This window comes from Maniola hyperantus, chromosome 23 (assembly GCF_902806685.2).
Source record: "Maniola hyperantus chromosome 23, iAphHyp1.2, whole genome shotgun sequence".
NCBI classification, from domain to species: Eukaryota; Metazoa; Arthropoda; class Insecta; order Lepidoptera; family Nymphalidae; genus Maniola; species Maniola hyperantus.
In genome coordinates, this window is record NC_048558.1 from 9,312,091 (window position 1) to 9,334,378 (window position 22,288).

Genomic DNA, 22,288 nt, shown 5'->3' on the forward strand with positions numbered 1-22,288 from the left:
ACAGAATTTGACATAACCACATCCTTAGGCAATTTATTCCATATGTGAACAACTCTGTTGTTCAGAAAGTGTTTTAATAGATTTGTCGATGTATAATATTTTCTGCCGCGCATTGATAACGCTTTTGGCAGTTAGAATATAATAGAGAAAGTATCTGCAAACATGAACTTGTAATATAGTCCGGTTTCTTAAAAATATATAGCTGTAGTCAGCTAGTGCTTATGCCTGCGACTTCGTCCACATGGACTTCACTAATTTCAAATCCTTATAAAATATTTTACCTCCTCATAAATTTTCAAAAATTCTTAGGTTGTGTCTACGTCGTACCAACTATTGTACCTATCTAGTTCGGTAGTGTGAACTGTGCCGCCGCACAAGTGTGGCACTATGGGTAATTTACATTTTCGATTGTACCCAGTCATCATTTGTTTTGTTTTTAAGAATGAGGACTGAGGACTAATGCCTTGTTTCAATTGCGCAAAAATATGAAAGTTGTATAAAATATTAATATAATTTGTCTATTATGACTGAGATAGCTAGTCAAGTAAGACTTCGGTCTCCTTCGGGGAGTTCGGGAATCGATCCCGCTCACTCATTTCTAACTTTGCGGAGTTATGTGCATTTAATAAACCAATTAAATACCTACACCACTCGTATTTACCGGTGAATGAAAACATCGTGATGAAACTTGTATCGTGCATGCCTGAGAGTTTGCCATAATATTTTCAAAGGTCTAAGTATGTAAGGGTGAGATCTACAGAGCGCACTTTGACTTTGCTTAGACTTAAGACAGAGTTAAAACGAGACAGACGTATATCTTTCACATAAATCTGAATCGTTTTAACTCAATTTTAAGTCTGAGCAAAGTCAAAGATTTCAGCCTTAGTCTGTCAATCCGCAATTGGCCAGCAGAATGGACTATATGAATCATCTAAAACCCTTCTTATTCTGATGTTCTGAGAGGAGGCCGGTGCGTCAAAAGTACTTGTAGAAGTTTTATTGAATGAAAAATATTTTTATTTATTTAATAAAATCCGTACCTACTAAAATAATCATAATAGAAGGTACCTTATTATTATATTATTTAATTTTCTGTAACAATTTTTTTACAGGCAAACGTGTTTATAAAACATTTGATATAACTTTTACCATAGGCGTTTGCTTAAAAGCAAACTGCAAGCAGATAGATCATTACAGAATACAGTTGTATCATGTAGAGCTTCAATAGCTCAACGGGTTAAGGAGTGGACTGAAAACCGAAAGGTCGACGCGACGGTTCAAACCCCGCCCGTTGCACTATTGTCGTACCTACTCCTAGTACAAGCTTGACGCTTAGTTGGAGAGGAAAGTGGAATATTAGTCATTTAACATGGGTAATATTCTTATTTAAAAAAAATGTATGTAAAGCACGCTAAAGAGTGAACACCTAACTGAGATTAAAATTACATAGGTGCCTATTTAATCTAACTATATAAAAGGAAAAGGTGACTGACTGGCTGACTGATCAACGCACATCTCAAACTACAGGACGGATCGGGCTAAAGGGCATGTAGATAGCTATTATAACTTACCTAGGCATCCGCTAAGAAAGGATTTTTGAAAATTCTATTCCTAAGGGGGTGAAATAGAGGTTTAAAATTGGTGTAGTCCACGCGGACGAAGTCGCGAGCATAAGCTAGTTTAATAATAATAAAAAAACCGGCCAATTGCGAGTCAGGCTCGCGCAATGAGGGTTCCGTACTACAGTCGTATTTTTTCGACATTTTGCACGATAATTAAAAAATTATGATGCATAAAAATAAATAAAAATCTCTTTAGTATGTACAGGTGAAGACCTTTCATATGATACCACACTTGATATAGTCACTCACTTCGAAACTTGAAAATACTAATTATTAGTTCATGACCACAATTAAATTTTTTTTGTGTGATCTAACCCTAAATTCACGGTTTTCAGATTTTTCCCCAAATGTCAGCTATAAGATCTACCTACCTGCCAAATTTCATGATTCTAGGTCAACGGGAAGTACCATGTAGGTTTCTTGACAGACAGACGGACAGACAACAAAGTGATCCTATAAGGGTTCCGTTTTTCCTTTTGAGGTACGGAACCCTAAAAAAAATTCACCGATTCATACACAGTAAGCAGAATCTTGTTATCTATCTATGGCCTATGTTAAGACAAATAAAGCCACGAGTAGGTATGTTATCATTTATCTTATTAATATCATTAATAATATGCCTTTTATACACTTAACATATTATAGGTCCGCCTTCTAATCGGAGGTCGGGGGTTCGATCCCGGGCACGCACCTCTAACTTTTCGGAGTTATGTGCGTTTTAATTAATTAAATATCACTTGCTTTAACGGTAAAGGAAAAGATCGTGAGGAAACCTGCATGCCTGAGAGTTCTCCATAATGTTCTCAAAGGTGTTGTAACAATCATGGACTCTCATACTAATAGTCTCCCATACTAATAAAGCAACAGGAAAATTTATTGAAAAGCGTACTAAAATATTAGGTTAAAGTTTATAAAATCAGTTTAGTAGATTATAATAATGCTGTACTAACACATAAAAACATAAAATAACTATTTTAGAAGGTCAAATTTACAAAACGTTATAAACACTCGTATAACGAGGAAAACTGCAGTTGGGAAGGTAGTACATGGGAACGACCGAGCGGTCGATGCCTAAATGCCAAATGAGTTGTCGCGGGTGTTGACGGACCACCGGCACGGCGGTGCTTGCATACATTGAGTGCTAAGTGCAAGGGAACGTGCACAGAGGGAACACGTTCTTATCTGTAGGGCCACGCATGTGTCTGAAACTAGAATTGAATTGACTAGAGACACAGATAGGTCTGTTGATCTCTATGTTAAACAGATATTGCTTAAGTGCAAGGGAACGTGCACAGAGGGAACACGTTCTTATCTGTAGGGCCACGCATGTGTCTGAAACTAGAATTGAATTGACTAGAGACACAGATAGGTCTGTTGATCTCTATGTTAAACAGATATTGCTTGGAGTTCTGCACTCTTCTGATGGTTTTTATAAATACAAATACATAAATCAACTTTAGCGTTTGAAGACACTCATGCGAAGGAGAGTCGGAGCGCTCTGATGTTTGTACGTCCTGCCTAAAGGAAATCCTAGCGTCTCGGTGCTCTGAGAATCTTTTGCTAAAGTGATTTCGAACGTGAAATATTTTATCGCTTACATGTATAATACAAATACATCTAAAACCTAAAATTGTGTGGGGATAGTTATATACCCTTCTGAATGGCAATAATATATTAATACAAATGCATACACGGCAAACTCGAAGGATTGGGGTTTGGCCTGCGAATATAGCTCGTTTCGACGATACCGTAGTGCTGCCGCTCATCCTTGCGATCTTCTAAAGATCAACTGTGGGAATGCACCACGATAAAAATGCAACTCATGTTCATATTCATGATCATTATCATTATCGTAATCATCTATTCTCGATCGAACATAAGCGGGACGCACCGCTTTAAATAGTATGCTTGCATACGTTGCGCTATACAAAAAATGATGACGTGTTGTGGGGGGGGAACTACTGTTCGTTGGTATTTCATGAGATAAATTGCTCTCTCAATAACTTGAGAAATCAAGAACAAACGATGGGATACTAAGGGAAGGTAGAAGTTCACCGTTGATGGCGTGGCGGAGCGATCAACCATCATTTATCTTTTAATCTTTTCACCCATAAGGTAAATGATGCCAATACACAAAGCTCTTCTCCTGCTTCACCGGAGAACAGCTTGCACACGTCTAATAGATTCGGGTTTTAACTAATGTGTTCATCTCGTTGTTTACGGCATGATTCTATCTTGTTGTCCATACAAACTAAAGGAAGATTTACTTATTTAGATTCATGCTTAATAGGACTTAATACGTGAACCAACGAATTATTGTTTAGACAAACCCAATACACGAACGCACGTATAAGATAAATGGTTAGAGTTGCTATTTATTTCTTGAAATTGCTACTAAACTCTTTAGATTTTGCTTAAGAATTAATTCTAAACCATTGACATTTTATTTGTAAACAGAGGCACGTCAAAATGATAGACAAAATACTACAGACGTAACAGATAATATATAGCAGCTAATCCAAAGGTCTTACATGGTGAAATTGATTTTATTATATTTTAGAAGTAAAGTAATTGTAGATTTAAATAGAGTATAATGTGGAATTTTGAAGTGTATAAATTTAAAACTAAAGTTTAATCTCTATTGTCGACTCTATTGAATTTGAGTTTTATATGGTATCATTATACTTATGGAAAGGGTAGCCAAAGGGCTATAAATGGCTCTGCTTTGACGGTAGACATAATTAATTTTCCTATTTTTAATAAGAAGCTGTGACATACCTACAGGTACGAATATTGTTGATTTTATATTTCTATTGTTATACTATGTATGTTGTTTAATGTGTAATTTGTTATTCAACTGGTATTCCTTTGTAATAGTTTATGCTTATACCCGATGTGGGTTGGATATGTTATGGTAATACCATAGATGTATCTATTTTTCAATAATTGTGGATAGACACCGCCGAGTTTTTTCTTGCCAGTTCTTTCTCTCGGTAGATATGCTTTTTCGAACTGGCGGTAGATTTTTCTTAAAGGAAATAATAAATTATTTAATGATAAAGCAATAAGTAATGGTAAAGATAAACTTTGATATGGAGGGATTTTTCCCTGAATAAAACAGTTTATTTCCTTATACAATCTTTTATTTTGTTTTCTACCTTCAACCACGCCCTAGCTTATTGATAACGAATTAAGGTTTAGGCTCTCAGTAGGTGATTCCTGACTCTATTGTCTCTCTATTTCTGAGGCTAATCTAGCATCAGAAGTGGGATACGATATGGCTGAATTGTGCCTTTTCTAATGCAGTTTGTACAAGTTTCAGAAATACCGGCGAATTCGGATGGCTTTGTGAAAAGCCATCAAAGATGTTCCAACAGGCGTTGTGATGACTGACGTCCACGAGAGGTACCACAATGGACATTGGATACCCTAAATCTGGAAATCTTAATATGAAAATATGGTATGAAAAAAAAGTGAAAGTGAATTAAAACTTTTTTGCAAGACAATTTTTCAGGCAGGTAGGCCTTAGAAAGTTTTATTGCGTAATCATGGACCTATTAATACTCTGTGTAATGTAGTAACACAGTTTCATAGTACCTGTCGTCATTTTATTTGTTTTAAAACTAATTGTATTATAGAAATAAAGATGTGGGTACTAAATAAATAAAATTTTTGCGGGTAATTTTGTGTTCAGTATAGATGTTCTGTTTCAATGACTCAGATTATGTTTGAAGGTGTTTAATCGCATGATGTCCCAGCTAGTAACACAAATCGATATTACGTAAATTAATGTTAAAAATTTGCAGGTAGTTAGTTGGTATGAAATTTTTATTAAATGATCATACGATAAAATGTGGTTAAATGTCAGACTGACCGAGCGGTGAAAAACTAAAGCAAGTTTGTCAGTAAATATTTACTGATGATTAATTTGTGTTCTATTTTAATTTACGTCTGACGTCTAGCCGTATATTCGTAATTTATATGATAGTGATGTTGACATTGAATCATTGAATATTGTTTTACGAGTGATGAGTCATCTTACTTTTTTTTAGTTATGTTCTTGAGGCATTTCCTATGTAAGTACTTCGAGAACGAAGTACTTTTCAGGTTGGCCGAATAGATGTATATAATTTATTTATGTGTTACATAATGACAGAGAGAAAAGAAGGAAAAAAAGAACCAAAAAAAAAAAAGAAAAAAAAAAAAAATTTTTTTTTGTTGTAATTTTGTTTCAAATTAAGAACAATACAGAAATACATATTGCATCATTCGTTAAATATTGATGATTCATTGATCAGAAACGCGATTAGCGTGGCCATTTTTGTAAATTTGCTATTGACTTTGCATCGGAGTTCTCACTCGCGAAACGTAGAGATGAAAGATTTGTGATACCTACCTACAATACTTAAGAAATTTTGTTGGAGTTTATTTTTGTAGTTTTTATATAAGGATAGGTTAGGCTGCTGATGTCTTATCCTGTTGCTATGCCGCTAAGTCTAGTAGCTACTGATTGTTTGATGTCATTGTTTTTTTATATATACCCACCGTTATGTAATGTGATGTAATGGAGCTGCCAATCCACACTTGGCCAGCGTGGTGGACTATGGTTAAACCTGAAACTTAAATTTAGAATATTGGAATTTAGAGATTATTGACTACCCACTTGTGTTTAATATTTTATAATGCCGTTTTTGTTGTTTTGTTTGAATAATACTTTTGATTTTTTGATGTTTTTGATGTTTGAAGTGTTTAACTATTTTTGATATTGATTACTTCTTTGACGATCTTTTTAATGTAAATTATTTTTGTGGTATTTTTGACATTTTAGTTTTTGATACCTACCTTTATGTTTTTATTTACGATCTTTTTGGATTTTTATATTTTATTGTGGAAAAATGTTTTGGTATTTATTTAAAAAGGAAGGTTGTTGGCACATCATTGGATGTGGGAAGCAACAAATGTTTTTGTATAGTCCAAGGACTGATTGCAGATAGACAAAAAGAGATTGAATAGAAAATATTTTTGAAAGTAAATAACGATAATTAGATAAGTTTACTCTTTGATTATTTTTACTTCTTCTAACATAGTAGTTAGTTTTGTTTTGATATATCTTACATATACTTACTTTTTATATACCTACCCTTTGTTTTTGACTTTGGTACTTTAGGAGTAAGAGTCGATGGTATTTTATTAATTTTTTTTTAAATTATTAACTTGAAATTGAAAAAAAGTTCTTATGATTTAACTTATTTTGAAATATTAATATTTTTGTAACTTTTTCATTTTGATGGTTCTTTTTTATGAAACATATTATTTTAAATTCTGATAATTTACAATTTGTTCAGTTGCAATTTATCTTTGTTTAATATTCATCTCTATATTTTATTGGAATTTATTTAAAACTTTGATCAAATGTTCGATCAATGGAAAAATTGTATAGTGATATATGGATCAAAACCAATGGTGTTAAGGGACAATTTTATGATGGTTTACGATGTTGCCTTAAAACCAATGGTGTTGAAGGATATTTTGTAGATGATACTTTAAAACGTTGGAACCAACGGTGTTGAAAAGTACTTTTATAATATCGCTTTAATACCAGTGGTGTTAAAAATATTTTTTGATATTGGTTTAAAACCAATGGGGTTAAAGGATATCTTGTTTGGAAACATTTATGTGCTGTGGCGAGAAAAATATTTCTTGTATTTTTGAGAGTAAACTGTGTGGTAATTTTGTATGTCACACACATGTTTAAAATGTTTTTTTTTTAATTTTGTTGGAAGCCACAGACATGTTGTTTAAAAAAAAAAAAAAAAAAAAAATGTTTTGATGTTGTTAAAAATTTACTTTACGAATTGTTTGTTTTTATTTTGTTGCTTCGAGAACGAAGCAATTGTCAGTTTGGCCGTATAAGATAAATGGTTAGAGTTGCTATTTATTTCTTGAAATTGCTACTAAACTCTTTAGATTTTGCTTAAGAATTAATTCTAAACCATTGACATTTTATTTGTAAACAGAGGCACGTCAAAATGATAGACAAAATACTACAGACGTAACAGATAATATATAGCAGCTAATCCAAAGGTCTTACATGGTGAAATTGATTTTATTATATTTTAGAAGTAAAGTAATTGTAGATTTAAATAGAGTATAATGTGGAATTTTGAAGTGTATAAATTTAAAACTAAAGTTTAATCTCTATTGTCGACTCTATTGAATTTGAGTTTTATATGGTATCATTATACTTATGGAAAGGGTAGCCAAAGGGCTATAAATGGCTCTGCTTTGACGGTAGACATAATTAATTTTCCTATTTTTAATAAGAAGCTGTGACATACCTACAGGTACGAATATTGTTGATTTTATATTTCTATTGTTATACTATGTATGTTGTTTAATGTGTAATTTGTTATTCAACTGGTATTCCTTTGTAATAGTTTATGCTTATACCCGATGTGGGTTGGATATGTTATGGTAATACCATAGATGTATCTATTTTTCAATAATTGTGGATAGACACCGCCGAGTTTTTTCTTGCCAGTTCTTTCTCTCGGTAGATATGCTTTTTCGAACTGGCGGTAGATTTTTCTTAAAGGAAATAATAAATTATTTAATGATAAAGCAATAAGTAATGGTAAAGATAAACTTTGATATGGAGGGATTTTTCCCTGAATAAAACAGTTTATTTCCTTATACAATCTTTTATTTTGTTTTCTACCTTCAACCACGCCCTAGCTTATTGATAACGAATTAAGGTTTAGGCTCTCAGTAGGTGATTCCTGACTCTATTGTCTCTCTATTTCTGAGGCTAATCTAGCACACGTTTCAAAATAATGCGCGAACACATACTTTCAAAGCCCGAACGTGGTAGTCAGTTGAATTTCAATACGCAAACAACCGGATGATTGATTAGACAAATCCAATACACGAACGCACGTTTTAAAATAATGTGTTAGTTTTCAATATGTGAACACCCACTTCCTTTGCTCAAACCCCGTAAAGTCATTTGTCTGATGAACTCATTACTTCTGATACTCTAAAAGTTCTTGGTTTATTATGGGCACAACACTGCCAAAAGATCCTTCTGCTAGATGATGCACGAGCCACTTTAAAATTAAATTAGGAGTAACATTTATAGGTAGTTCTGTATCTGAGGTAGGACAGGGCTTTCTTAGGTAGGACCACAGGTCAGTTACAGTGTGTGAAGTCTACCAATCTGCACATGGCCAGCGTGGTAGACTATGGCCATAACCCTTCTCACTCTGAGAGGAGACCTGTGCTCTGTAGTGAGCCGGTGATGGGTTGATCATGAAGTGGAAGACTCCATTAAGAAACATTTCCCATTTACATTCGCTATAAAAATCCCTCTATTTAACAAGTCACAACTATTTACCTTTAGATAAATAGATAATTATTATTTATTCAGCGTTCTTCGTATGAGATTTTACATCAAACGTTGACAGAATTCGAGCATCGAACTACTTCAATGTTAAGGTAAAATGGACCTTAACAGCCTTGTTTTAAAACTCAAGTTCGCCCATACATCTATAGTCAGCTCTCCATACGGAAACATTTGTGAAATTAAAAACAGTGATACTGAATTTTTGACCTTTGATTAAGGACCATTAGATCCATTTTACTCTGGCCTTAATTGTTTCGATATCGAATTCTATCAACGTTGATGATATACAGGGTGTACAAAGAACGCTAGCAAAATCGAAAACAATCGACAACAACAAAAAAACGCATAAAATCTAAATATATAAAACGAAAAGGTGACTGACTGACTGACTGACTGACTGACTGACTGACTGACTGACTGACTGACTGACTGACTGACTGACTGACTGACTGACTGACTGACTGACTGATCTATCAACGCACAGCTCAAACTACTGGACGGATCGGGCTGAAATTTGGGAAGCAGATAGCTATCATGATGTAGGTATCCGCTAAGAAAGGATTTTTGAAAATTCAACTCCTAAGGGGTTTCAAATTTGTATAGTCCACGCGGACGAAGTCGCGGGCATAAGCTAGTATATTATACACCTGAATTTTTAAAAGTTCAAAATGAGCAAATAAAACATGTGATTGACGCTAGAGGTTACGAACTTTGTGTAGATAGGTGCCGCAGGGTCATTGTCGCGTCGTAGACGGTGCATTGACTTCGAGTTTTGCACGCGCATTGCGGGTTTAAAAAATACTAAATCACTAAAACTACAAGTATAAGCAAATGGTTATTGGTGTGTTTGGGTTAGGTAGTATAATGTTTTTCCATATTCGTATTCAAGACACGGACCCTTAAATCTGCTGACCGGAAAAGGATTGATGCCTTCGAAATGTGGTGCTGGAGACGGATGCTCAACATTTCCTGGACGGAGCATAAGACCAATGTCTCGATTTTAAATACATTAAAAATCAAGCTGCTGTCTAATACGAGAAGCGGTGGTCGACACACCCTTCTGCAATGCCTTCCGTACGGCCTCCAACAGGGAAAAATGGCACAACATCGTGAACAAGGTGATATCTCGAGGGACCCACGATCCTCAAAATCGAGGGATCGACGCGTGAAGAAGAAGTGGTAGTATAATAATAACGCTGAGTTTTCGCTAGCGTTCTAATTACATCCTGTAATATAAAGTCTCATACTAAGCAGACAGATATCTAAGTGTACCAACAGTTTTGTATGATATTGCTTATCATTGAATCACAAAGGATTTTCCTACTAAGTTATTAGAAAGTATGTTATAACCTCTTTGTTTGGACATTGATATGATAATCTAAAGCTTACTACATCTCAAGATTTTATTTGCGTAGAATATACGCAAATGCCTTAGTATCAAGTTAAGATCCAGTGCGAAAAGTCATTGCATGGTAATATAATCATAATAACATTATCGTGGTCATTGGCAATTTTGGTTTTGTGTTTTCAAAAATTATGGTGGCACCGGCAGTTAAACAGGTAGGTTACCTACCTACCTTGAACCTACCAACGGACATTGCGGAAGAAAAGTCGATAGGATACTAAATTTCGAATCGATCAGACTAGTGGAAGATGCCTTCGTCAACTAGAAACGAGCTGATGATCTTCAAACGGCTAAACATATTTTCTTGGGTTATAACTTATAACTAAGAACACTCTTTCAAACAACAAAAACTACTTAAATCAAAATCGGTTCATCCGCTTGGACCCTACGATGCTACAGACAGATACACAGATACACACGTTCAACTTATATAGCAACCTTTTTAGGGTTCCGTACCTCAAAAGGAAAAACGGAACCCTTATAGGATGTCTGTCTGTCTGTCTGTCTGTATGTCGGTCTGTCAAGAAACCTACAGGGTACTTCCCGTTGACCTACAATCATGAAATTTGGATTGTAGGTAGGTCTTATGCATTCGGGGAAAAATCTAAAAACTGTGAATTTGTGGTTACATCACACAAAAAAAATTAAATTGTGGTCATGAACTAATAATTAGGATTTTCAATTTTCAAAGTAAGATAACTTTATCAAATGGGGTACCTAATCATATGAAAGGTCTGTGCATTCTAAAACAGATTTTTATTTATTTTTTATGCATCATAGTTTTTGAATTATCGTGCAAAATGTCGAAAAAATACGACTGTAGTACGGGACTCTCGTTGCGCGAGCCTGACTCGCAATTGGCCGTTTTTTTTTAAAAGAATTTGTCCTAACTGATTGATGAGATCTACAACGCCCGGCCTAACCTGCTGGGGTTAGTAATCTTATATCAGAGGCCTACTACGTTTAATCCGCGACAGGTCAAGATAGCAATCGGGGTATGAGGCGGGGGGACGCCCCGCACACCCACACGTCACCCGCACTGGGTTAGCGCGGGGGATGTGCGGGCGTGCGGGGCGTTCCCTCTCCGATTGCTATTTCAACCTGTCGCGTATATAGTCTACTGAGCACGGGTCTCCTCTCAGAATGAGAAGGGCTATGGGCAGTGGCGTGCAGGTTATAATAGTTCAATGCATATTTTTCATTATGACCTGCCAGTGAACAGGCTTCTACTTAACTAGTGCCTACCCTAGCTTCAAACCCTGTGCACGCCACTGGCTATGGGCTACCAATTACCATACATTTTGATTGCAGCACACAACCTTTGAGAACCAGGCATGCAAATTTTCCGCACGATGTTTGCCTTCAGCGTTTAAGCAAGTAATAAATTCATTTACCTACTTAACTCCGTCGCGCAGTGATTTAAGCGCTGTGGTCTTATTAGTGGGAGGTCCCGGGTTCGATTCGATTTGGAATTTTATAATTTTTAAATTTCTGGTCTGGTGGGAGGCTTCGGCCGTGGCTAGTTACCACCGACAAAGCCGTGCCGCCAAGCGATTAAGCGTTCCGGTATGATGCCGTGTAGAAACCAAAGGGGCATGGGTTTATTATGGTACCTACCACAGAGTGTGGTGTCAGTGAGGAGATTTTATAGGCGCCGCGGCACCGTCCGCCGCGCCGCCCGCCTCCGTCTCGTTTTGTTGCGCGTTAAGGTTCGTACGCACCTGAGCGGCGCGGCGCGGCGCTTCAGTCCGACTGCAGAACGCGTCACCTCAGGCCGCTCGACGGTGTCTACCGCACTACAACTTCAGTACGCGGCACCTCGCGTCACTTGCGCGTCACTTTTATACCCGTTCGCGTACGAGCGCGAAGCGCCGTGCTGGGTATGTCGCACTAGCGTCACTGCACTGCGCGTCGCTTCGCTGCGCTTCAAAATATTCTCTCCAGCCGTGCCGCGCGGCAACGCGCGGTGAAGCGCTGTGCAGCGCCGCTCTAGTGCGATATGCGCCATACAAAATGATAGAAATGATATTTTGACGCTCTGTGCCGCGACGTGCAGCTCGCTGAAGCGCCGCGCCGCGCCGCTCAGGTGCGTACGAACCTTTAGTTTTAATCTTACGATATTTCATATTATTTTAATTTTGTGATATCTCTTAAGATTCTAAATTAAATGTAAAGAGCAATTTTGGTCTAAATTGAATATTACAGATGATCAACTATTTTATTTTGATAAGAATAAATAGTATGTCAGTAAAAACACCCTCAAAGGCTTTGTTTCAGATCACATTTGAAAATCATAAAATCGAGTATTTTGAGCCAATCTTCAAAGATATATGTAGGTTTCCGCTATCGCGGTTTTTTTTTAACTTTTTAAGCGAAACAATTCTACCATACATTATTTCCGTGTAACTTTGACCATTTTTAGGGTCAACGCGCCTCGGAAAATCTCGAATGAGAGGATTATATCCAACCTAATTCACATTATTTCAATTTCCCTAGGTTGTATCTCTAATTTTTTGATAACCTTCCTCTTGAATCACTCTATCGGTGGTCAATCAATCTATTGGTGAAAACCGCATTAAAATCCGTTGCGTAGTTTAAAAGATCTACGCGTTCATACATACATACATACATACATACATACAGACGCGGGAAGCGACTTTATTTTATACAAGCTTATGCTCTCGACTTTGTCCGCGTGGACTACACAAATTTCAAACCCCTATTTCACCCCCCTAAGGGTGGAATTTTCAAAAATCCTTTCTTAACGGATGCCTACGTCATAATAGCTATCTGCATGTCAAATTTCAGCCCAATCCGTCCAGAAGTTTGAGCTGTGCGTTGATAGATCAGTCAGTCAGTCATTCGTTTTATATATTTAGACTATGTAGAGACTGCCATACCCCTTCCAGGTTAGCCCGCTTCTATCTTAGACTGCATCGTCACTTACCACCAGGTGAGATTGCAGTTAAGGGCTAACTTGTATCTGAACAAAAAAGAAAAAGAAAAAAAAAACGCCAAAAGGTTAGGGGTGTGTGTTTGGCTGTGATCGAACCCTGAACCTCCAGAATAGGAGGTATGTCTTATCACAGCTCATGGTCTCTACATGGCCATACAATAAGTTACCAATTGCTTCTAGACATGGGCGGTGATGGGAGTGCTGCTCAATATGCTGGGGCAGGGTATGGTGCTGGCTTTCCCCTCCATCCTGCTGCCGGCCCTCCTGGCTCCTGACTCCAAGATAAAGGCTGACCTGGATGGCGCTTCTTGGGCAGGTACGTACTTATCTATATATTTACATAAAAGGAAAAGCTGACTGACACGCATAGCTCAAACTACTGCACGAATCGGGTTGAAAAGCATACAGATAGCTACCATAATTATCTAAGAAAGGATTTTTGAAAACTCAACCCCTGAGGGGGTTAAATAGGGGTTTGAAATTTGTGTAGTCCACGCGGCCGAAGTCGCGGACGTAACCTAGTAATTCCATACTTGGATATTTTGGATAGAAGCAGGCTACTGTGCGGGATCCGATGAAACACAGGAACAAACGCACTTTTCAATGGTGCGTGGGGGTCTACTTCTCCTGAAGATGCACGTAGGTTGAGTGTTTAAAAGATTTGTGTGGCGTTTGTTTTACCTCAGCACCACTGCACCTCAAAATCAATTAAACAAATGTGCCGTGAAAATAATATTAGTATGGATGGAAGCATTCATATGATTAATTTTGTTAACTTTTACGTCTACAGATTCTGGTCTCAATTCTAAGAACCTGGATCTTCGTAAGTCATCAGTTCATTACACTTATACGCATTTTGTTTTTATTCCAGCATCATGCGTAGCACCTGCTGGCATTCCTGGATTCTTTATATCATCATTCTTAATGGATCGGATCGGGAGGAAATTCACGCATATCATAGTAATGATACCAAGCATCGTTGGATGGGTTTTTATCTACTTTGCATCTAATATGTCTGCCTTGATTATTGGAAGAATTCTATCCGGGTTCACTGGAGCAGGTACTGTCATTTTGGGAGCTGTGGTTATAGGAGAATTTTCAAGCCCAGCAAATAGAGGAATGTTCCTCAATCTTAAAACTACAGCAGTATGTCTTGGAAATTCGATGGTACATATTCTTGGCAACTATCTCACGTGGAATCAAATCGCTCTGGTAGCCATGACTCCCCATCTTTTTGCACTATTAATCATTTTCACGTGGCCAGAAAGTCCAGCTTGGTTGGCCTCCAAAAAGAAGTTTGAAGCAAGTGAGAAATCCTTCTATTGGCTTCGAGGGACAAGTCCAGAATCGAGAGGGGAGTTAGAGGAACTAATAAGGGCACAAAAAGAAAGGGATGACCAGAAAAAATCGATGTCTATATTAGAAAAATGTTTAGAGATTGTCAACAAATTTACGAAGAAAGACTTCGTGAAACCCTCGATTATAATGTTATTCGCCGGGATCATTCTAGAAGCTTGCGGGAGACACTTCTTTGCTGCATACGCGTTACAAATAATTGGTGAAGTCACTGGGAGTAAAACAAATTCTTTTTACTACACTCTAGCAATTGATATCATTATAACTACGTCTGCTGCATGCTCATCAGTTTTAGTGAAAGTTTTCAAACGGAGAACTCTTTTCTTCTGGAGTGGATTTACAGCTTTGTTCATATTAGTGTGTGTCTGTGTGTATTTATTCCTTTCAGCATTAGGAATCATATCTAAAGATAGGCCATGGATCCCTATAGGTTTATTTGTTGTATACTTTATTCTGTCTAACTTAGGTTGTACTGCGATTCCTCTTGCATTATTAGGAGAGCTATATCCTTTAGCACATAGAGGGGTAGGAGCAGCCGTTTCAGGTATCATCTTAGCTTTAACTCTTATGGTAACCATGCAAGTAACACCATATTTGCTGGCAAGTGTGAAGGTATATGGGACGTTTGCGACTTATGGGGCGGCCATGGGTCTGTGTTTAGTTGGTATGTACTACATTCTTCCTGAGACCAAAGACAGAACTCTTCAAGAGATAGAGTACTACTTTAATTTCGGGAAGTTCAGGGATGATAAGATTGATAATGATGAGGAAGCGAAAATGAAGATGATACCTCACACAAATTAGATTTTTTGGTTTGTAAGGTCATGCAAGTACAGACAGAGTGGAGTAGAGAATCTTTTAATCTGTATGTGCATGCGACTGAAATTGGTATTCTGAAAACAAAATACGGCGAGACGTTTTCCTATACGTGTTCCTCGGCGCTTTCCCAAACACAGTTTGGTTTTCAATTGAATACTAACCAATCAAATTCAAATGAAATTTTGTACACGGGTTCTAGAAAAAATAGTTTTGAAGTCATAATATGGGCTCGATGGGCAGATAAATATTTATGAAATCTTTGAGCCCGTGTAACTTTCGGACGTGCTCTACCGCCGTTCCTTTATACATAAAATTCAAAGTACTGACTGACTGACTTACTGATTGACTTGGCCGATATCAACGTACAGCCTAAACTACTGGTCCTATAGATATGAAATTTTGAGGATGTGTTCTTTATAAAAAGTAGGTATCCACTAAAAAGGATTTTTGAAATTCCACTCCTAAGTGGGTTAAATAGGGGGTGAAAGTTTGTATGAAAGTCCGTCATTTTTCAAGTTAATTGCATAAAAATTGGCATTTGGGTTTTCGGTCACAAATGAAGAAATACGTGTTTCAGGATTTTGTATTCAACCCCCACCTCGATTTTCTAAATTCCACCCGAGCGATGCATGCCAGGGCGGGTCAGCTAGACTAACAGCTCCTAATTAGTAATGCTTATTGCTTTGTATAGTTTTAAGTTTGCACTTCTATCGGCTGTTCCCACGGACTGCAATTTTTTTACTGTTCAAAAACGTTTATGATGTTTAATTACAAAAGTACGTCAGCCATCTTCTAGAAGCTTTAATGTTTGTGATTTTTGCCGCAGTGATAAAATGCTCTTCGTGGCGACTTAAGTATAGGTTTAGTATAATAATAAAATTATTAAGATAAGGAACTAGGTACATAACATTAGCATAGTATTAAATAATAAGTAGGGACCTGTAAATATAAATGTGTATGTAATTTACATTTAATGATTAGGGTAGTGGGTACAGTTATATAATACGCATGCGTGAGTGTTCTGCATAATGTATAAAGGTGTGTGAAGTCTGCCAATTCGCACATGGCCAGCGTGATGGACTGTGGTCTAAGACCGGCAATTTCTTGCAGAAGTCATTCCGCAAGAGATTGCGGAAGTTGGCTTGCAGCGGATGTTGACACAGACATTACTGCGACAGGTCGAGTGTCGAGACAGATGGCAATCGCGGTATGAGGCGGAGGACGCCCCGCACGCCCACTCGTCAACCGCATTCGCCCGCACTGGGTTGGCGCGAGCGCTGTGCGGGTGTGCGGGGCGTTCCCTCCTCGATTGCTACCTCGACCTGTCGCGTACTATACAAATTGTACCTATTTCTATTCTAGTGAAGCACGACCTTTTACAACCTTGCCAACCAGTGGGGTGACTGGCTCACTCAGTGTCTAACGCTGAATGAGCCAGTCACGCTGAGCCACTGGGCTCATTTGACATTGATTAGTTCTTCATTGCTGCTTCACAGAGTGATATCAAAATAATTTTTAGTAGAAAACCTTCAATGGATTAAAAAATGACAAATATGCTCGGTGGCTATCATTCAGTGTTAGCGAATTAGTAGGCTGGGACGCACACTGTTTTTTAGGGTTCAGTGCCCGAAGGGTGCCAACGGGACCCTATTACTACGCCTCTGCTGTCCGTCCGTATGTCTGTCAGCGGGCTGTATCTGCAACTCGATTGCGGTAAACTGACAGCTACAATGTCACGATCGCAATCACCTCTGATTGGTTGATGCTTGCTCACTATTGGCTACAATGCATTTTTGCAACAAGAATACCATAAATTGATACAAATACAAATACAAATACAAATACAAATACAAATACAATTGTATTTGTATTTGTATTTGTATAAATTGATGATTGATGCAGGTTTTACGGAATCGACCTCCGCATTAATTGTAATAAGTAGAAAGTTGAAATATTCACAGAATGTGTATTTCTGTGAATGCCGCTAACAACAAAATACATATAATAAAAAATTCAAAATGGCTGCCATGAAAATTAAACAAAATTAAGAAGTGGCATTTGTATGGAACCCTTCGTGTGCGAATCCGACTCACATATTATTTTGATCGATTTTTTGTATTTTTCTTTGAAATAAAAACATTTAAGTACCTACACTGTTTCATTTATTTCTATTTTCTACGGTCCGTAACATAACCCTCCTATTGTTACTATTGTGTCTGGAAATAACACGACAACTTTTTACTATTTAGGGTTCCGTACCCGGTGGATGCCAACGGGACTCTTTTACTAAGTCTTTGCTGGCCATCCGTCTGTCCGTTCGTCTGTCTGTCTGTCAGCGGGATGAATCTCATGAACCTGTCGAGAGTTGAAATTTTCACAAAATGTGTTTCCATTGCCGCTATAACAACTATTAATATTACCACGTTAAAAGTTCCTACTGTTATCCTAATCCTAATCCTAATCCTAATATAATAATTTAAATGTGAAAGTGTGGATGTTTGGATGTTTGTTACTCAATCACGCAAAAACTACTGGACGGATTTGGCTGAAATTTGGAATGGAGATAGATTATACCCTGGATTAACAGATAGGCTACTGTTTATCCCGGAAAATTAATGAGTTCCCGCGGGGGTTTTTTTTTTGGGATTTTAAAAAACGAAAATCCACGCGGACGCAGTCGCGGGCTGATCAGCTAGTACATACGATGTATAGTTAGTACCAATAGTTCCGTACCGACTCGCACATGACCAAATTTTATTGTCTTACTAGCTGATGCCCACGGCTTCGCCTGCGTAGATTTAGGTTTTTAAAAACCCGTAGGAACTTTTGATTTTCCAGGACAATAGCCTATCCGTAGCCTGCCCGTCCCCGAGAGGGCCCGAGATGCAAGATATCTCAGTACCCGTAAAAACATTTAAATGCATGATCACAACGATTTAAGAATGCAAATCCTTACAGCATCAGGGCTGAGGAATTAGGTCCTCGATTTCAAAAAGCCTTTACTTGGTAGGTACCTCCAATATGTGGTCAGGTCTTGTACAGCATCAGGATTCAGGATTTAGAATCCAATTTTTATATGGGACAATGTGGCAAAGTCTCTCTATCGATTAAAAAAAATACTCAAATCGGTTCAAAAATCACGGAGATTTCGGTGTAGAAAAACACAACTCCTTCTTTTTTAAAAGTCGGTTAAAAAGTAGCCTATTGTAACATACATACAGGGAGTTATCCCTGATTGATCCTCTACTTGCCTGTGAAAGTCCCGTCAAAATAGGTTCAGCCGTTCCGAAGATTAGTCCGTTCAAACAGATAGACAGATAGACAGAAACAGGGAGGCAGTGTGATTCAGTTATGGTACAGTTCCAATAACCATAATATAATTGAGCTTAATTTGAGGTAGTTATTTCAAAATTACAGACAGACACTTTAATTTTATTTATTAGTATAGATAAAAGCGAAGAAGTTAATAATATGAGAATAGATTAAGGAAGTAATTAATTTGATCTTTTTAATTACTTATTAAAATGTTATTGTTTTGTGTAAATTTTTTTAGTTAGTTCTTACTTAGGTATAATATAATCTAGCAGACTTGGAAGACTGGTTCGTTTTTTGTAAGATGACTAGAATGTCACAGTGCATAATTTTGTTAAGAATTATTATGTAACTAGCTTATGCTCCCGACTTCGTCCGCGTGGACTACATAAACAAACTCCTATTTCACCCCCTTAGGAGTTGAATTATCAAAAATCCTTTCTTAGCGGATGCCTACGTCATAATAGCTACCTGCATGCCAAATTTCAGCCGTCCGATCCGTCGAGTAGTTTGAGCTATGCGTTGATAGGGTCAGTCAGTCACCTTTTCGTTTTATGACCCTTCGTGCGTGAGTCCGACTCGCACTTGGCCGGTTTTTTCTTTTCCCTTACTAAGCGAGCGATTTATTGACGTTTGAATTTTGATAAAAAGTCGCTGATTTAAATAGCAGCCATCACCCATTTTCCGAAAAGTTCAAGGTCGTAGGGATCGAAACTCGGGCCTCGAAGAATTATTTCGAAGAATCACGGATACGAACCGAATACGGATGTATTTGGTTCGTTATGCTTCGTAGTGGCCGTTATACAAATACGTACTCATTCGATTCGTATTTTTCCGGAATCCGTGTTTTCACGGATGAGTGCACAAACGCCCTAAGTAGGTGGCCGATGTCAGAACCACGAGGCTATCACCGCTACAACACTACAACAATAACAACAAACAACACAACAAGGTTTGCGGGAAGAGAATGTTACAAAACTTTTTTTTACAAAAAACAAGAACAAACCAAGTTCAAGTTCAAGTTAGGGCGGAAACATATCAAGCACTAAATAATCTATTTTTACTTAACTGACTTACAAGGTAAACAAGTACTTAGTTTCTCGCCGAAATGCGTAAGAGACGCAATATACGCATTATAAGTCCCGCAAACTGCTACTGTTCGTGGCCGCCATTTTAGTGACGTCAGCACTAGACTGAAGTTTCGAGCTGATGGTATTTCGGCTGACGTGTGATGTTGCCCGTTGGGGTCCCGTAGATGGGATGTGTAAATCAAACACGTGCGAATTGTTCCATGTCCTGTACCCGTAGTACAAGATTTTACGTCTCACCAAACGAAACCAAATTCGAGAGTCGAAATACTTCCGCGTTACAGTAAAATGGACCTAAACCGCCTTGAATTGAAGTCAAATATTCAATGCCACTGATTTTAATTTCGCAATGTTTCCGCTTGGAGTGCTGGCTGTAGAAGTGTAGACAAACTTGAGCTTTAAAACAAGGCGTTTAAGATCCAGTTTACTGTAACGCGGAAGTATTTCGACTCTCGAATTTGGTTTGGTTTGGTGAGACGTAAAATATTGTACTACGGGTACTGAGCTCCCGTTTATTACTGCTACTAATGCATAACCCCACTACATCACCGGGGTGGTTTTAAAAAAAATATGTTTGAATAAAATTTTTTTTTGATAATATAAAAATTATTTAAAGTAAACTTGTTTTTTTTTTAAAGAATATTAGCCATATTAAATGACTAATATTCCCCTTTCCTCTCCAATTAAGCGTCAGGCTTGTGCTAGGAGTAGGTACGACAATAGTGCAACGGGCGGGATTTGAACCGTCGACCTTTCGGTTTTCAGTCCACTCCTATACCGGTTGAGCTATTGAGGCTCGAATGTTTGATTTCCTTATTACCTAATACTTATTATAGAAATAAGCTGTTCGAAACATTCACAATCTTATAGGTTGTTTACAAGTTACAATATGAAATTTAAAATATAATGTAATAGGTACAATACGATGGTACATGCATGTCATCGTAATGAAATATAAAAGCCTTAGGCACTAATGATGCAATTTTAGGTAGTTAGCTACCAGACTACAATAATAATATACTTATACATATATTACAATATTAATATACTTACATGGGGTTATTCAAGGGGCGGACCAACAAATTCCTAAAAGGCCGGCAACGCATCGGCGGTTCCTCTGGTGCTGCAAATGTTCATGGGCGGCGGTAATCACTTAACATCAGGTGACCCGCCTGCTCGTTTGCTCGCTATATCTATTAAAAAAAAAAAAAAATAATAGCGAGCGTAGGTACCTCGCGTATTCATAAGTAAAGAAACATAAGCTAAACACTAATACTAGGTAACATATGGTTTTGTCCTATTTTTATGGACAGTCTCGACATTTTTACCATTTTGCACTGTAACGTTAGGTCCATCTTCACTTAACACTGTATAGGGTCCACCGTATAGCTTATCCAGTTTCTTACCAGTTTCATTTTTGATCAAGATTAAATCACCCTTCTGATACTGAATAGGATTACACTTTTTGTCCCATACATGTTTCCTTTTTAACTTGCTTAAAACTAAATTTTTATTCGCTTCCTTAGATGCTAATTGTAGCCTATACTTAAGCTCAAGTGCATAATTATCTTGGCTGTATAGTGGCTCTACTACATTACTTCTTAAATTACTAGGCAAACTACAACTGTTGCCAAATACGAGTTCGTACGGCGTATACTTAGTCTGTGTATGGAAATGAGAAACACCAGAACTGAAGCCACTGACTCCAAATTTCTGGATGTCCGTCACATAATGTTTGCAAATATGCAGCGAGATGCTTGTTGAGTGTTTTCTAAGGAGCCTATCGACTCATGGTGATAAGCTGTAGAATTAATCTTTTCAATTTGAAGTAGCTTACATACCTCTTTCATCGTTTCTGACTGAAATTCGTCGCCTTTGTCACTCGCGACAATTTTGGGTAGCCTGTAACAGGCTCTTGCCACACTTACTCTTTACGCTGCAAAGGGTACGCCTGAACGTATTTAGTTAGCTCGCATTGTAAACTTAAAATATAAACATTACCATCTATATCTTTATCTAAAGGAGCTATAATATCTAAATATACTTTTTCGAAGTACATTTATACAAGGATCCCTCGTGTCTACGTTGCTATTCAACTCCTCTGTATCTAATCTAGCTTTCTGAGTTCTTGTCATTACTAAGCTAACTTTACTATTCAATGATTTTAATTCTTCCGAACTTATGGTCACCCTACTCAGAGCGTCTGCGACGTTATCACTGCCTTTTACATACTCAATTTTAAAGTCGTACTCCTCTAACTGCAATCTGAATTTTAAAAGTCTTGTTGACGGATCTTTCATGCCAAATAAATAAATTAGAGGTTTATGG

At 37.4% G+C, this 22,288-nt stretch overlaps 1 protein-coding gene across 3 annotated transcripts; it reads left to right on the forward strand.

Annotated features, from left to right (window-relative positions):
* Positions 1–10,465: 10,465 nt before the first annotated feature.
* LOC117993197 (facilitated trehalose transporter Tret1-like) lies at positions 10,466–17,709 on the forward strand. 3 transcript variants are annotated; one of them, XM_069506352.1, is made up of 4 exons: positions 10,498–10,584; positions 12,707–12,761; positions 13,566–13,701; positions 14,257–17,709. In XM_069506352.1, the coding sequence occupies exons 3-4, from the start codon at positions 13,578–13,580 to the stop codon at positions 15,543–15,545; spliced, it is 1,413 nt and encodes a 470-aa protein (XP_069362453.1). In that variant the 5' UTR covers positions 10,498–10,584; positions 12,707–12,761; positions 13,566–13,577; the 3' UTR covers positions 15,546–17,709. The 3 variants fall into 3 exon arrangements, with proteins under 3 accessions (XP_069362452.1, XP_069362453.1, XP_069362451.1); XM_069506350.1 differs by lacking the exon at positions 12,707–12,761 and adding an exon at positions 11,741–11,806 and having other exon boundaries at positions 10,505–10,584; XM_069506351.1 differs by lacking the exon at positions 12,707–12,761 and having other exon boundaries at positions 10,466–10,584.
* The last annotated feature ends 4,579 nt before the right edge of the window (positions 17,710–22,288 follow it).